The following is a 13505-nucleotide window of genomic DNA, read 5'->3' as shown; positions in this document are numbered from 1 at the left end:
TAAAACATTTAGAACATATCAGAGTTTTTGTTTTTTTGTTTTTTTCTGATAATTTTAAAACAGCAAGATTTTTAGACCATTGAGTTCTGACACCCTCCTGACTAATAAAGAAAATGGCAGATCAATGTGAAATTACTGTTATTGATTGAGTATTCTGAGTGATAAATAGCCTACAAAAATAACTGATCAATTTTCTGTGCTTTGAGCTGCCATTCCACTTGTGTAAAAGACACTAGTGCAGCACATAAGGACTAATTATTAAAATAAAATACTGCAACTTAGTTTTCATTTGGTAATATTACAAGTAGTGTTTTTAAGACAGTTTAAAAATTGTGTGTATAAATGTATTCCTTCAGAAGAAACTCAAAGCAAACTGTAAATAAAAGACAATGTGACATTTTCAGATGACTTCATGTGTTTGGCATCAGGGACAAAGGGAGCCAACTTTGTGACACTGAAAACTTTAAGTTCAACATAACATGATTTAATTGTGCTTTGTAGAATACCATCAGGATGGAAACAGGACAATTACTCCAAGCCACACTTGATCAGTTTCACAAAAAACAACTTCCTGGTCCAGCCTCACATACGATTCAACAGCAGATACGGGAGGTATGCTTTAGACTGTGATTGACATGTTGCTATGGTATTAAAGCACAGTGCGCCTCAGTTTCTCAGCCGTGCCTCATCAGGCTTCAGAACACCAAGATGTTTTTGATGATGATGATGATGATGATGATGGCTTCACAACTGGGCTTTATTAACACAGTAGCTTATAACATCCTTTCCTCCCTTAACTTAAAAATAGAAATGTATTTGAGATTCGTGGGTTTTTTTGTTCTTTTTCTTTAAGGAGATCTTGTCAATACAATATCCATGTCTAGTCCTGCGCCTCACTGGGAATAAACAAGCTTAAAAGACAGGCTCACTACCAGTGGGAGTTAGGAATCCCTGTCAAATATCTTCTAAATTTGACATCCTTATCGTTTTCATAAATGTCACAGTCCCAGCCTCTTCTCCCTGCACTGCAAAGGTGTTAACATGTTCTCTACAGAAAAAGAGTTGTATATGCTTGCACAGTAAACACTATGTGCCCTTTCTCTGTATGTGTTAATGTTAAGCTTTGTGTAATATTAAATTCCAGTTTTTAACCAGTGCATATTGAATTTACTTTGCAACTACACAATCTTCATCTCTGAGGGTGGTAAAAACGTAAGGAATTGACAAATCAGATAACAAAAACACTTATTCGAGAAGACAACTGAAGATCCCTTTAGGTTCTGCACCGCCTTTTTTTATTTTTATTTATTTATTTTTCCAGTGTGTAGCAAAGCTGTTTGCTTGGAAGGTGCTGTTCTTATAAAAGATTAATAGTTCCCTGGTGGCCCCGAGGCACCCGAGCCAACAACTAAGGATTCATAAATAAAACTAAATGGATCAATAATTCCAAGACTGTAGAGGTAACCTATGGCTACCCCTACCTTGAAAGAAAAGGCTTTCAGAAAGGTTAGGTTTTAATCGAAGCCTTCCTCCGGTAATAATAAAGAAAGTTTGATATTTATCATCAGAACTGTGTAGTAATGTATCTGATATCCAGAAACCAATTCACATGCTGAGAATGTAGCTATGTAACATGGTTTAAAGTCACCCAGCACTGTGCTGGACTTGCAGATCAAAAGTATAATGTTTATTTTTGCCATGTCCAGAACCTAATTACTGAGGTTATATGGACACTAAATGTGGCTAATTACTAACCACAATACCATAGATAGTATTTTTTCCACAGATGCATATGATCCAGTCATGAAGCATATCAGTATGTTATGTGCGTGTTCTAAGTACTCATGCAAATGAATGTTGAAGACTAGCAAACAGAAAGCATTCTCCAATGCTTCAAGGCTCATCTGACACGCCAACATCCGAAGTTAATGTCAGTGTTTTTTGAACATCTCTCACTACCTGTCGTTTGTTTTAATTAGCGCTACACAAGGGAGTTGGGGTTTGACACTTTACAATCTTTAAACTTTTTACTGATGTTTCAGCATTGTTTCAGTGTGAACTTTGTGTCAACCCCAACTTTAGATAAACTATGTGGATAAAAGAGTACTGGGCCAGAATCCCTAATCTTTGAATTCAGGTGTTTTCAGTCCTATTGCAGCAAGTGTACAAAAATCAAGCCAGTAACCATGCAGTCTGCCCTGTGGAGGAATAGATCATTCTAAAGAGCTCACTGAATTTGACCGTGATACTGGAATAGGATGCCATCATTGTGATCAGTGAGTCCATCAAATGTTCTCCATCCTAGCTGTTCCACAATCAGCTGTAAGTGGTATTATTGCAAACTGGGAGGTGTAAGGAAGCACAGTAACTCAGCAACAAAGTAAGAGACAGCATAAAGTTACATAGTACTCTGTTGGCCCAGCAACTGCAGAGTTTGAAACCTCCTCTTGCATTAACATCTGTGATTAAAAAAAAATGCATGCCAGGAACTTCACAGCATGGGTTTCTATAGACGAGCAGCTCCTGGAGGTTTAGGTGTCCCGGTGCAGTCTACTACAGCATACACTATATCTGGGTGTATGTTGTTTTGAGATTTCATGTACAGTACAGAGTCTAAGGAGCTGGAAAGAAAAGTGTCTGGACTTCTTTAAGCTTCTTGAAGAAGTTTCACCTCTCACCTGAGAAGCTTCTTCAGTTCTAAGAGCAATTGGTGCCGAGTCCCAGATTTTAAGCCCTATTGGGAGTGTCACTAAGAGGGTCTTGGACTCCCTGTTGTCCCTCTGCCTAATCACAGCCAAGGTGTAAAAACGGGTGTTGGTCACAATCAGCCAAGGTTTCAGGTGATTGTGAGACCTTGCCCCACCCTATCATGTGAATTACTGAGAACAAATGACCCAATGTGTGAGTGACTGTTAAGGTGTCTGGGAAGGGATCTCAAAGCTGGATTTTCACTAACTGGGCCCACGTCCTCCGTTTAGGTTAGACAGCATTTTAGTAGATGAAGGTGAATGGCTTGGACGTGAATTGAGCAGCGGTTTGGGGAAGGCCTCGAAGGGGACTGCTGGTGGCTCCCGGGCCTAGCAGATCCCCATGTACTAAATAGAAGCGAAGAAGTTAAAGAATTGGCACATAAACGAGAATGAACAGCTTGTAGAACTGGGGGAACATATATAGATAAGAACCGGAAGAAACATGTTTGGAGACGTGGTCCCACCCCTGAAATTCGATACTTTATCTCCACATAGATGGCAGACAGTTGGTGTCGTGAGCCACCCCCTCTGTTCAAGCAGGGTCGTTCACAGTGGACGTAGATGGCTTCTTTCATCTGGGACTCTCCACCAATTGCTCTTAGAACTGAAGAAGCTTCTCAGATGAGAGGTGAAATGTCTTCAAGAAACTTAGATAAGCCCAAACGCTTTTTTTCCCCAAGCTCCTTAGACTACGATGACCTGGATGACTGAGACCCTTCACAGACATTTACAGTACAGACATTTAAGCATTCTTTTTAACATGCCATCAACCCAGCATTTGTCCTAACCACCAAATATCAAACATATTGCAGACACAAAATATTAATGTTATGTTTTCAGGTACTCTGTAATCTGTAATAATAAACATAAAAGGCTATTTTAAAAGAACTGTCTCGGAGCTGTTCCTATCAAATTGGTGAGTTATTTTGCCAAAGCTACAGCAGTCACTTGAATATGTAGAGCAAAGACATAACTATAGAGAAGTATGGATGATCTCTGAATCGTGAACAGGGGATCCATTGTCTCAACAGCCAACACCAGATGGTTATTAATCAACTTTTATTGAACCAAAGTGCCAAAGCAGAATGACATATTACACTGCGAAGGGAAACTCTTGTGACAAATAGGACGAATAAAATCATTTGCCTGTGGATGTGCAAAGCCATTATCTTGGCAGCATGATGATGATAATTATGATGCATGTTTTGGTTGTACAAGCTGTCCTGTCAGCACCGAATGCCTAACAAATACATCCACACCGTGTTTATTTGGGTGTTTGTTTTAACAATGCAGTGCAAAAGACGGACAACTTTCTTTGTTAGCTCTTAAATATTTTGTATTTTTCTCTTGCTGTTATACAAAAGTCAGTAAGATTTGACATTGACATTTAATTAATGCTTTTTTTGTTTCTTCTTTCCTTATATTATTAATTAATATTTTCAATGCAAGACCAAAATAGACATATTTGTGAGTAATAACTTTATAACTATAATAAAAAGAATTAGAGACACACTAAGTTTAAATTTCAATTTGCCATTATGCATAATTTGTGCTTTTGATTTTGGTTGTTATTAATGACAATATGCTTAACTAAAGATTTTGGATCTTCCTCATTGTGGAATTGCTGCTTGCCTAAAAATATTTGAACACCCACTTTTTTTTAGCTCTGTGATCCAACTGACAGCCTTTAAACTTCCACCTAAGATAGATGTGTGTGTGTGTGTGTGTGTGTGGGGGGGGGGGGGGGGGGGGGGGTTCAGTCATAAAACATAAAAGCATGTGGAAATATTCCTGGACATGAAAATAACAACTCCTGGTGACTCATTCATGTGAATTTTATTTTTTGTCTTTCTTCCCAGGGGACTAATGCCACGTACACTAGACAGCCAGATCACATTAGAGAAGACTCCCAGCTACTTTGTTACCAGAGAGGCTCCCAGACGCATTTCCAGCATGTCCCATGAGACCAAGCTGATCGTTGTGGTGCGTAACCCAGTCACAAGAGCCATTTCTGACTACACACAGACGCTTTCCAAGAAGCCTGACATTCCCACGTTTGAAGAGCTGGCCTTTAAGAACAGAAGCTTAGGTCTTGTTGATACTTCCTGGAATGCCATTCGGATTGGGATGTATATTGTGCACCTGGAGAACTGGCTGCAATACTTTCGCTTGTCGCAAATGCACTTTGTGAGCGGTGAGCGACTGATAACAGATCCAGCAGGGGAAATGGGACGTGTCCAGGACTTTTTGGGACTGAAACGAATTATTACGGACAAACACTTCTACTTTAATCGAACCAAAGGTTTCCCCTGCCTGAAGAAACCAGAGAGCAGCAGCCAGCCACGATGCCTCGGTAAATCCAAGGGTAGGACTCATGTACAGATTGAGGAGGAGGTCATAGAACAGCTGCAGGAGTTTTATAGACCATTTAACATCAAATTCTATGAAACTGTAGGACAAGACTTCAAGTGGGATTGAATGTACCTTATTGAGAGAGTGTTGTTTATTAAAATGTCTGTACCACTGGAGAAATGTATCTTTAACAAAATATTTGAAAGAAAAGTTTATTGAGATATGTAGATTAAAGAAAAGATCTAAAAGAAATGATATAGAACTCTGACTTCAAAGCTTAAATATAGAAATGATTTCACAACATTCCCGATCATTCTGGGGACAAAAATTTCTTTAAGAAAACACTTAATATATACAAACACGGTTTTCTTGTCATACATGGCATTAGGAATTCATTAACATGCAAATAGTTCTCCATTAACTAATTCATTAAGAAGTAGCCAACACCTTCTTAATGAATTAGAAGGCTTAGTCATTTAGTCACACCAGACATAAAAAGATTGCATTGCTTGAATATTCATTAACAAGATTGCTTATTTATTCAGTATTTCTGCTGGAACTGAACCACTGTCTTTACTGTCAAAAAGCACTCAACATGATGTCGCAGCAAACCGCCAAACCGATAATAAAACCAGCCTGTCAGTTATTCTGCAATGCATTTTATTGCCTTACTGTTGACAAAAGCTTGCAAGGAAAATTAAGAATGTGTGAATAAAAAAAATAAAATGTGAATAAAAATCATCATCTTTATTAAAATGGCTTCTGTATTACTGATAAAGGTTAGAATTTGCTGAACTCATTCAGCTCTTGCTGTGTTTACATTTTTGTTGTGATCATCAAAATAAAAGACTGCATTCAAGGTTTTATCTTTTTTAAATTCTTGGTGTGAATAATCTTATAATAGAGATATAATAAAGACATTTTTCCCAGTTAGAAAGCACAAGATCACTTATACACAACCATCTTATCTATTGAGATAAAAAAAAAACAAAAAAAATTCTCCTCTCGCCCCTGCGGGTGGTATTGCCTTCAACCTCGGGTCCTCTACCAGAGGCCTGGGAGCTTGATGGTCCTGCGCAGTATCTTAGCTGTTCCCAGGACTGCACTCTTCTGGACAGAGATCTCCGATGTTGTTCCTGGGATCTGCTGGAGCCACTCACCTAGCATGGAAGTCACCATACCAGGTACTCTGATTACCAGTGGGCCACTGATATCTTCACCCTCCACATCTTCTCGAGCTCTTCTCTGAGCCCTTGGTACTTCTTCAGCTTTTTGTGTTCCTTCTTCCAGATATTGCTGTCATTCAGTATCGCTGCATCTATCACTACAGCCGTCTTCGTCTGGTTGGTTAGCCACCACCATTTTGTTCGTCTGTATATGGAAGTCCCGCAGGATCTTAGATCGATCATTCTCAACCACCCTATGAGGCGTCTCCGGCACAGATGTTCCTGTACACTATGCCGGCCACTTAGTTATGCCGTTCCACTGGTGGGACTTCTGGATGTCAGCCTCTTCCTCTATCTGCCGGTGGTACATACCATGCAAGGGCCACATTAACCACATAAATTTCACTCTGAAGCCAATCAGAGTGGTCATTAATGATTTCCACTGATGACTCCAAAATTCTCAGAAAAAAAGGAGAAAATGAATGAAAACAAAAGTCAATCTTCAAAAGTACTGATGAGCTTAAAGAGTCTGACTGTAGAGTCTGAGATAGCTCTTGGGTTTGTTTGTTTTTTTGCAGTTTCTCTAAGTACTGCACACTCTGGTCCTGGGCTGAATTTGGTGGGATGTCCACTCCTAGGGGCAAGATTAGGGCATTGTGTTATCACACAGCTGTATGTAATCAGAAAATATCTGAATCTAAAACTTTACAAATAAAAATTACACACACTTTTCATGACATCAGCTAAACTTAATAGAAACTTCAAATGAAAATGCCTCACAGTGTCATTTTCAGTGATGTTTCACAGTAATGACACGGGATAGCTTCATCTTGAAAGTGTAGATCATATTAGAATATTCTATATTAGAATATAGAATATATATATATATATATATACAAGGAAAACATCCTGGCTGAACCAATTTGCTGTACTAATTTTCAAACTAGTTCTTGCATATTTAGCATATGAAAAGCAGTAAATTCTTCTATAGGTGTTTCACTTTCATTGTTTAATCTCCTGCTACAGGGCTTTAAATTCAGGAGTTCTATCTAGTCACACTTAGACTAATGTGCAAATGTGACAATGTGACCTTCCATATTAAGGAAATTAGATATTCACTTGCATTCCGACTAGGGCTGCCACAAACGATTATTTTGATAGTCGACTAGTCACCGATTATTTTTGCGATTAGTCGACTAATCAGATCATCAGCCATTGAACATAAAAGTACAGCTTATTGCACCAGCAGCATCTGCTCTTATATAACTATCATTAGCTTACAGCTTTAAGTGTTTAAGGTCTGTGCTAACTAAAAATAAAGACAAGATGATAGTTAATTGAATTTTAATTAAATGTGCAGATTGTTTCGGTGGAGTTTAATAAACTCAGCCGATTTACTCAGGAACAAATAAAATACTGAAAAAAGCCAAACAATAACATTTTTAAGTTATCTAAGTGACTTGTATATGTTTAACCCGAGTAGGGCGGTGGGTTTGAAAACGATCTGCCGGGAGTCCGGTGCTCTCATGGCCCCTGGCTAGCTATCGAGCTAGTGGGTAACAGAGACGTCTCCGAAAACGTCGGAGCGCTTTTGAAAATATGTGGTGTCTTGATAAACTGAGCAGATATTTGAGGTTTACACAGCTACATTCTCGCCTGAAAATATGTTAAACGTTTATTTTGTGACCCAGAAAGAATAATAAGAGTAATATTAAAACTAACTAGCTGCCGCCATTGTTGACAACTGCGCTGGGCCGCGCTATGAATTCTGGGACACAGTTTCTTCTTCTTCGGGGTTTAACGGCAGCTGGCATCCTTGTACATGCAGTGCTGCCATCTTCTGTTTCAGTCCGTTATTACACTCTTAAATCCTGCTACTTATTCCTGCTTTTGGGATCTTACAAAGCTTCAAACGACGCGTCGACTATTAAATCAGTCGTCGACGATTTTGATAGTCGACGTAATCGTGGCAGCCCTAATTCCGACTGTGCTCCACCAGTACATGTCCGTCGGCCAACGGCAGTATTTAAACTGTCATTTGTGATATTCCCCATTAATTTTTGATTAACCTGCCAATGCTGTCTTCAGCTGCCTGCTACTTAGTGAGCCATCAGCAGACACACCAGTTTAGCAACAAGCTCAACTTTATCTCTGCTCAGTTAATTATAACTTTTCCCCAAGAATGCTTGATGACATGGCGCTGAGGAAAAGCTCCCACATCATTGCCACCATATGATACCCAATGAATACTCTCATGTGTTATCAGTCCTAAATATGACTTTTTTCCCCGTGTGACTTCTATTAAAAGATAATAAACTTTTTTGGAAATATTCATGCTTCCTTAACCAAATGCAACAAATTGCACTGGGCCACATAGCTTTTCCACATTTATATTTTTGTTGTTGTTGCTTCTTTTTTTTTTTTTTAAGACAACCTACGCCTTCAATGTCACAGATGTAGCTGCGGCGATCAAAGCACACAGTTCATTGATGTATATATTGTATTAACTCCTCATTATGAAGAAACAAAGGTTCACAAGCTGTCTGACTAACCTTTCTAACCTTCAAAGTAAATACCAAAGAAGCTCTTGTAAATGTCATGAACTTTGAAAGACTCCCAGGTAAAATACACCTCTGCTACTCATCAGAAATGTCTGGCCGTACACACTGAAATCCATTACCATGGAGTCCATTTATTTTCCTTTTTATTAAATAAAAATAAATAACGAAGCAGAATTCAAATATGTCTTTTACAGTCACCTCTTGTGGACTCTAAAGCTGCAGAGTGCTTTTGAAACTGCCATTATAAAAGTCTATTGAGCTTGTATTTCAACCTCGAAACTTCTCACACACTTCACAATCATCTGTGCGTGTGTGCCACTGTATTTTAGGTAAGACATCTAAAGAAAAACAGCTATTTATATTCTCTAGCTCATATACCCTGTCTAAAAATAAATAAATAAATAAATAACAATAAAATGATTAAAAAATGTTAGAATATTTGTAGACTTGTTCTCTCTAGTGTGCCTTGTTTTATATTCAATTTCTTGACATTTCCACATGCAGTGGAAACTGATCTCCACCTTGTTTCTTGGTGGAATGTATAATTTCTCCCAAAAAGTCTTTTTTTTCATTTGGGGTATAGTGTGACAGTATTTATATGGATACATCTCCTTGTCCCCTTTAATGAGCCAAAGCCATGGAGGATAATGAGGATGTCCCTTTTCTCGATGGACAATGAGAAGAGCAGACTTTCTTTTAGATGATTTGAAACTTGGTAGCCAGAAACCCCTCTAGATGAAATCTCATTAAATACTAAAATGGCATACGCGGTAACCTCTACCTGCATCGATGCGCTGTTTGAATATGTCATCATTCCCCAAGGTATTTCCTAGAATATGTTCTATCACTGTGCATCTTCAAGTACTTCAAGCTTTTCCTCTAAATTAAAGGATGTACAAAACTGATTTATTTCCACTGCAGATGCATGTTAGGATTTTCTGAGGACGTTTCAAATGTCTCTGCAATTTCACCATGGTTGATGCGACTGACAAATTTTTGTGCCGCACTAATGAAATTCTTCCCATTAAGACCACTACACATTCTTGGGAGAAAGAGGAGTAACATAGCCACACACGCACAACTGCTATATGTACATGCACACACCACTAACCAATGTAAAAACCTTTCCCCTCACCTCATTTCCTCTGGTCTGTTGAACATGTGCTGCTTGCCTTACCTTCAGAAAGGTCAAGTGCAGAACTGGTCTCCAGGCACACACTCAACTAATTAAGCTGTAGTGGTGGAAGATGCGTACCAGCTCCTAGGAGACCGCTGCAGTCGGTAGCCACCCTCGAGGCTACCGAATATATTGTTTCGAATGCAAGCACAGAAGGGATTTGCATTACACTGCTCTTGTGAAATATGAAAGACCACTACTATTATATATCAGGACAGAAATCAACTTTATGGTAACACTGAGAAAAAACCCAAAAACCAATGTCTGAATCACTCAGCTATTCCCATTTTTTAATGCAAATCATTAAAACATTACTTATTATTAAATACCATAAAACAAATGCAAGTATATATATATATATTATCTTAATTGTGATAGTATGAGAATGTAAATGCAAAATGCTTATTTGATTAAAAGATTTGGTCATTTATTTTTATCCATCAATGGCTTTATCATTGAAAGGAAATGTTCCTTAAAAAGAAAGAGAAAAAAACAAACAACCAAAAAGAAACTACCTCTACTGCATTCCAGCCAACAGCATTGCAGAAGTGTTCTTCTGGATGATATTTTTACTGGAAAAATAAGATAAAAAATGCATAGGTACTAGTTCAGTGCTGAATTTACATTCACCAGCTACTTTATCAGGAATGCCTGTGCTTCCAGGTAATAATCACACACATTTACAGTTTGCTAGGTTATTAGTATGTTATTAAATAGAAACAGGCAGGTCTGCATTTTGCTGGTCTGTTTCCTGCTTATTACACAGAAACTACCACAGTTAATTGAGTGGCAATAACTTCGAAATTACCACATTATTACAATATTGTTTCGGCCTTGTTACCCTACTATTACCACTTTATTACCGAGCTGTATTTCCACATTATAACCCCCAGTTCTTGGGCCCTCATTATCCAATTACATAAAATCAACTGTAACCACTGTTACCATGATATTACTTGGTTACTACTTTGATAAATGCATGGTAACAATTTAGAATATACCACATTATCAAATTGTGTTTCTTCCTTGTTAATCTACTATTACCACTTTATTACTGTGCTGTGATAGAAAGTGCTACCCAAATATCTAATAAGCCAATCACATGGCAGCAACTCAATACATCTAGAAATGCACATTTTTGAACCTTGAAGGAGATGGGATACAGTACCATACAACCACACCAGGTGTCAATCTCTGAGTTTGTGTCAGCTGGAGGAGACAAAGATAGAATCCTTGGTATCAATACTGTTAAAAATCGTAATTTGATCTTAATTCAAAATGGGGGAAATTCAAAATCTCTAAAGCATATTTGCCAAATACATTGAACCCCTCCTTTACAGAGATCTGGTAAACGGTCTTTTAGCAACAATCTGTACTTTAAGTCAGTATATAATGCAATATTTAAAATTTGCAAATAATCTGCTCAAAACTAAACTGCCATTTGTATTTATTTTTTAATTTTTTTGATAAAAACATTGAGAGAACACATGACAAACTGTTACAGAGGCGGCAGCTTTGGAAGACGAGCAACTATTCAGGGTTGTCAGAGGAATATGCTCTGCCCGCTGCTCTCCATTTAAAAGTGGGATCACAGACAAAGTCAGTTCAGTGTACAGGACTGTGCCCAAGGGACCTCCCAAAGGAGAAGCAGAGGTACGCAATGATAACAGACTGACTCTCCAGGATCCCTGATAAATGTAGTCTGGAACTAGTTAATTAAGACCTTTTTCAGCTATGTGAATGTGCCTGGCAGCATGTTCAAGATTGCTTAGCAAAAAAAAAGGAGCTCAGCCAAATGACCACCACTGACCCAAACTTCCACTACTTTTCTTCTTCTTACTAAATCCCAGAGCCCATCAGCCTCAGTTACAAGAAGCTCATAGTTTCGGAAAACTTTTTTAGACTGAGCAGGTGGTGAAAATGAATAAAATATCATTTTAAAAAAACATAAACTTAACTCCCAGTAAAAAAAAAAAAAAAAAAAAAAAAGAACATCTGAACTAGTAATCTCAATACTGTTACTGCTGGCCAATAATTTCTCACATACACCTAGTACAATAAATAATGACTGTGTGTAATATGCCATGTGCTTTGTGTTCATCAGAGATTGTATTCAAGTAATTTTAAGACATGCTAAAGACCAGATGATTTTTATTATGTCCTAATATATAATGTATGAATTGCATGATAATTTATATAGTGCCTTTTCTTTTTTCATACTTTTGGAATATGATAAAAGCATACCAAGCATAAACTTATGACCATCTGCGATAATATTGCGTTGGTTTTGCTGCCAAACACGCCTGACCAGTGGAGGCATGGACTCCACTAGACCCCTGAAGGTGTGTTGTGATATTTGGAACCAAGATGTTAGCAGTAGATTCTTTCAGTCCTGTAAGTTGTGAGGTTGGGTCTCCATGGGTCTCAGACTTGTTTGACCAGCATATCCCTTTAGATGCTCAATCAGACTGAGATCTTGGAAATTTGGAGGTCAAGTCAACACCTCAAACGTGTTGTTGTGCACCTCAAACCATTCCTGGATCACTTTAGCTTTGTGGCAGGGTACATTATCCTGCTGAAAGAGGTCACAGCCATTCCATGAAAGAGTCCACGTGGTCTGGTTTAGGTAGGTAGTACTTGCCAAAGACATGAAAAAAAACCATGATTAATCAGACCAGGCAACCTTCTTCCATTGCTCCATAGTCCTGTTCTGATGCTCACTGTTGGAGCTTTAGGTGCTGGACAGGGGTGAGCATGGGTACCATAACTGGTCTGTGGCTGTGTAGCCCCATGCACAACAAACTGCTCTGGACTGTGCATTCAAATAATGTTCTCTGATAACCAGCATTAAATGTTTCTGCAATTTGAGCCACAGAAGCTCATCTGTTGGATCAGACCACAGGGGCCAGTCTGCAATCTCCATATGCATCAGTGAGCCTTGGCCACCCATGAGTCTGTTGCTGGACCACCGTTGTTCCATCCTTGTTAAATTTGTTTAAATCCTCATGCATGCCCATTTTTCCTGCTTCTAAAACAACAACTTTGAGGACAGCATTTTTACTTGCTCCTTTACATATCTCACCCACTATCAGGTGATCTATCAAATGCTCCCAACCACTTCTGCTCCCACTATGAGTACAATGCTTGCACAACTGTACACTATTTAAACTCTTAGTCTCTATACTACAATTACAAATTATAAGAATTATACTTGTGTTTGACTTGTTTGAATGATACTGCATATTTGTGCTGCTTGTTCAGACATAATTATTAATGTAAGGTTGAGATTTATGAAGGCATCTCTAATGAAATGGAACTATAAAGCTGCCATGATTGTTTTCAGGGTATGAGCAAAATGCCATCAGTGTCATAAACATGGATGAGGACGTGCTCTGTTGATATAATGCCTCATTGACCCTTAATGTGTAGGCATTTTAGGGGGGGGGATGGGGAATCATTTTTGAATATAACTCTCTGTAATTGTGGAACTAATGGCCTT

General features: G+C 38.4%; 1 protein-coding gene across 1 annotated transcript in view; it reads left to right on the top strand.

Moving 5' to 3' along the window:
* Positions 1 to 5423, top strand: part of hs3st2 (heparan sulfate (glucosamine) 3-O-sulfotransferase 2) — a 33771-nt gene extending 28348 nt beyond the window's left edge. Inside the window, exon 2 of the mRNA XM_004552209.3 lies at positions 4610 to 5423. Coding sequence (XP_004552266.1) covers positions 4610 to 5228 — 619 coding nt within the window. The 3' untranslated portion in view covers positions 5229 to 5423. The remainder of the gene's footprint in view (positions 1 to 4609) is intronic.
* The last annotated feature ends 8082 nt before the right edge of the window (positions 5424 to 13505 follow it).

Source organism: Maylandia zebra, linkage group LG4, assembly GCF_041146795.1.
Source record: "Maylandia zebra isolate NMK-2024a linkage group LG4, Mzebra_GT3a, whole genome shotgun sequence".
Lineage (NCBI taxonomy): Eukaryota > Metazoa > Chordata > Actinopteri > Cichliformes > Cichlidae > Maylandia > Maylandia zebra.
This window is presented reverse-complemented; position numbering and strand designations above follow the sequence as displayed.